General features: G+C 37.1%; 1 protein-coding gene across 1 annotated transcript; it reads left to right on the forward strand.

Moving 5' to 3' along the window:
* Positions 1–233: 233 nt before the first annotated feature.
* LOC144997720 (protein SEED AND ROOT HAIR PROTECTIVE PROTEIN-like) lies at positions 234–1,250 on the forward strand. The gene is made up of 2 exons (XM_078957590.1): positions 234–481; positions 646–1,250. Exons 1-2 carry the CDS (start codon positions 286–288, stop codon positions 1,002–1,004), a joined length of 555 nt encoding a protein of 184 aa, XP_078813716.1. The 5' UTR covers positions 234–285; the 3' UTR covers positions 1,005–1,250.
* Positions 1,251–2,360: the final 1,110 nt, after the last annotated feature.

Consider the following 2,360-nt stretch of genomic DNA (forward strand, 5'->3'; position numbering starts at 1 on the left):
AAATCAAATGAATTGTTGTCCCTAGAATCGTATAATTAAATATTAAGTTACAAAAAAGACGTCCATAATCATTAGGTGAGACTCATCCATCTTTTAAAAGCCGTCGTGCTCCCATGTAATATAAATCATCCACCGCATTCTTCCATTTCCCTGACATATACACATTTAAAAAAAAAAAAAAAAAAAAAAAAATTCCAACAGACCTCACTATAAAACGTCTACAACCACAATCACCAAAAATATAACCATCTAATTCCTATTCAAAGATATCCAACAACAAAGACCATGGACACATTCTCCAACGTTGTCTTTCTATTCTGCGTGGTGCTATCAATCGTCTCCGCCTCTGCTGATGCTGCTTATGGAGTTGCTAAGCTGCCTGAGATCCCTCACACGATGAAACAGAAGGAAATTTCTAAATCCATTGCAGTTCAAGGCCTAATATATTGTAAATCCGGCCCTAAATTCATTCCACTTAAAGGTATATATCTCACAAGTTCGTACTTTTACATGCATCGTGCTAACTTAATATTAATAAACTTGATTTGGTATTTATTTTACGTATTTCAATTCAAAAGACAGGGATTATGTTACAAGTTTAAGACTAATTTAATTATGGATGATTACCTATATTAATGCATGCAGGAGCCACGGCAAGAATAACTTGTTTGGCAAGAAATCAAAAGGGACTTGAATTAGCACCTTTTTCCATCTCAAGTTGCCCAGCTGATGATAAGGGATACTTTTTAGCCAAACTGTCCCCTCCATCGACCAAGTTCCTAAAGAATGCTCAGTGGGAACTCAAGGAATGCAAGGCCTTCCTGGAGAGCTCGCCATTGAAGGACTGCAAGGTTCCTTTGGATATTAATGGAGGGGTTAAGGGTGCTCATATTATTTCTTCATCGACTCATCGTCTCCTTAAAAATGCAAATCTCTATTCGCTCAAACCCTTTTTCTACACCAGTGATAAACCTCAGACCGTCTCCGATAACAAGAAATATTAAAAAGAGTATTAATAGATTTACTCTTGCAATATTTGATGAATCATTTTTTCCAGTTTTTAATGTACTTTAATTTGTTCTTATGTTTTTTTTCATTCTGTTGTGATCGAAGAGAATTACATGCGGTTTTTGTCTGAATTTAAATGCAATTTCTAATTGTTCACATTATAGCAAGAAAGAACTATGATAATCAACATGACGATCTAATCTCTATGCTTAATAAAAACATCTCCTACATGTCACTTGTCATTTTTTTAGACCTCATTTTGCCACCAGTCCTCTTTTTATTTAACCCAACAATTGTTTTCCCGCTCATCTTCTCTTCATTTGTTAACGGATGTCATCCCCAAAGATCAGGGATCACTATAAGTATAATGACCTATGCCGACGACAAGTGTCGTCGCTACAAGTACCCCTATCCCGACGACATGTTATCACCATACTTTGACCAATTTAATTTGACCAGGACCTCTATTCCGACAAATAGTCGTCGGCAAAAGTCTGGCAGGAACGACAAAAATATTGGTGGTCTTCTGAAATTATATACCGACGACATGTCGTCGGTATAGGTATAAAAAAAAAATATTTTCCATTTATTTTTAATCCATATGTCAGAAAAACAAAACGACGTAGTTTTGTGTATGTTATACCGACGACTAGTCGTCGGCAAGACACGTGGCGATCCGCATCTCAAGTCTATCCCGACGACATGTCGTTTTAATTTTTTTTGTTTCAGCAAATACTTGAAATAGCATTTTTTATTTCACCCTATACCGACGACGTGTCGTCAGCATATAGGTTTACCCTAAGAATGGCACAGCCTTCGTTCATTTGCACAGCGCCGCAACCCTCTCTTTGTCTCCGACGAAAATTCCATTCCAACGTCAACTAGCCAACGATTAGCCCCAGATAAACCTTTTCTACTCCGATTTCGTTGAATATTGATGTGTGCTAATGATTTTTACCCCAAATTTGGGGGTTTTTTTTGGTGTTTAAAGGTTTTCATCAGTTGTGAAGCACCATCGTCTGACAGCCGCCGCCTGAAGCTTCCCCACCGCGTTGTGCACTGGCGTCCCATCGTTCCAAGTTATCTCCTTCACCATTCTTCGTATTTTATTGCAATAACACAGCATCAATTTTGAACGATTGTGTTTTTTTTCTGTTTTTTTTTATCTCCGGTGACCACCAGCCACCACCGGAGGCCACCTTTGATTTTAACAAGGCTAGTCCCCATCACAGCTAGAATAACAAACACGGGTTAGTTTTTTTTTTTTTTTTTTGTAATTTTTATTGAAATTGAAATTATGTATATGCATAAGTTTTCATGAAATTGAAATTGAAATTGATCATCTTTTGATT

This window comes from Lactuca saligna, chromosome 5, assembly GCF_052625555.1.
Source record: "Lactuca saligna cultivar CGN05327 chromosome 5, ASM5262555v1, whole genome shotgun sequence".
Lineage (NCBI taxonomy): Eukaryota > Viridiplantae > Streptophyta > Magnoliopsida > Asterales > Asteraceae > Lactuca > Lactuca saligna.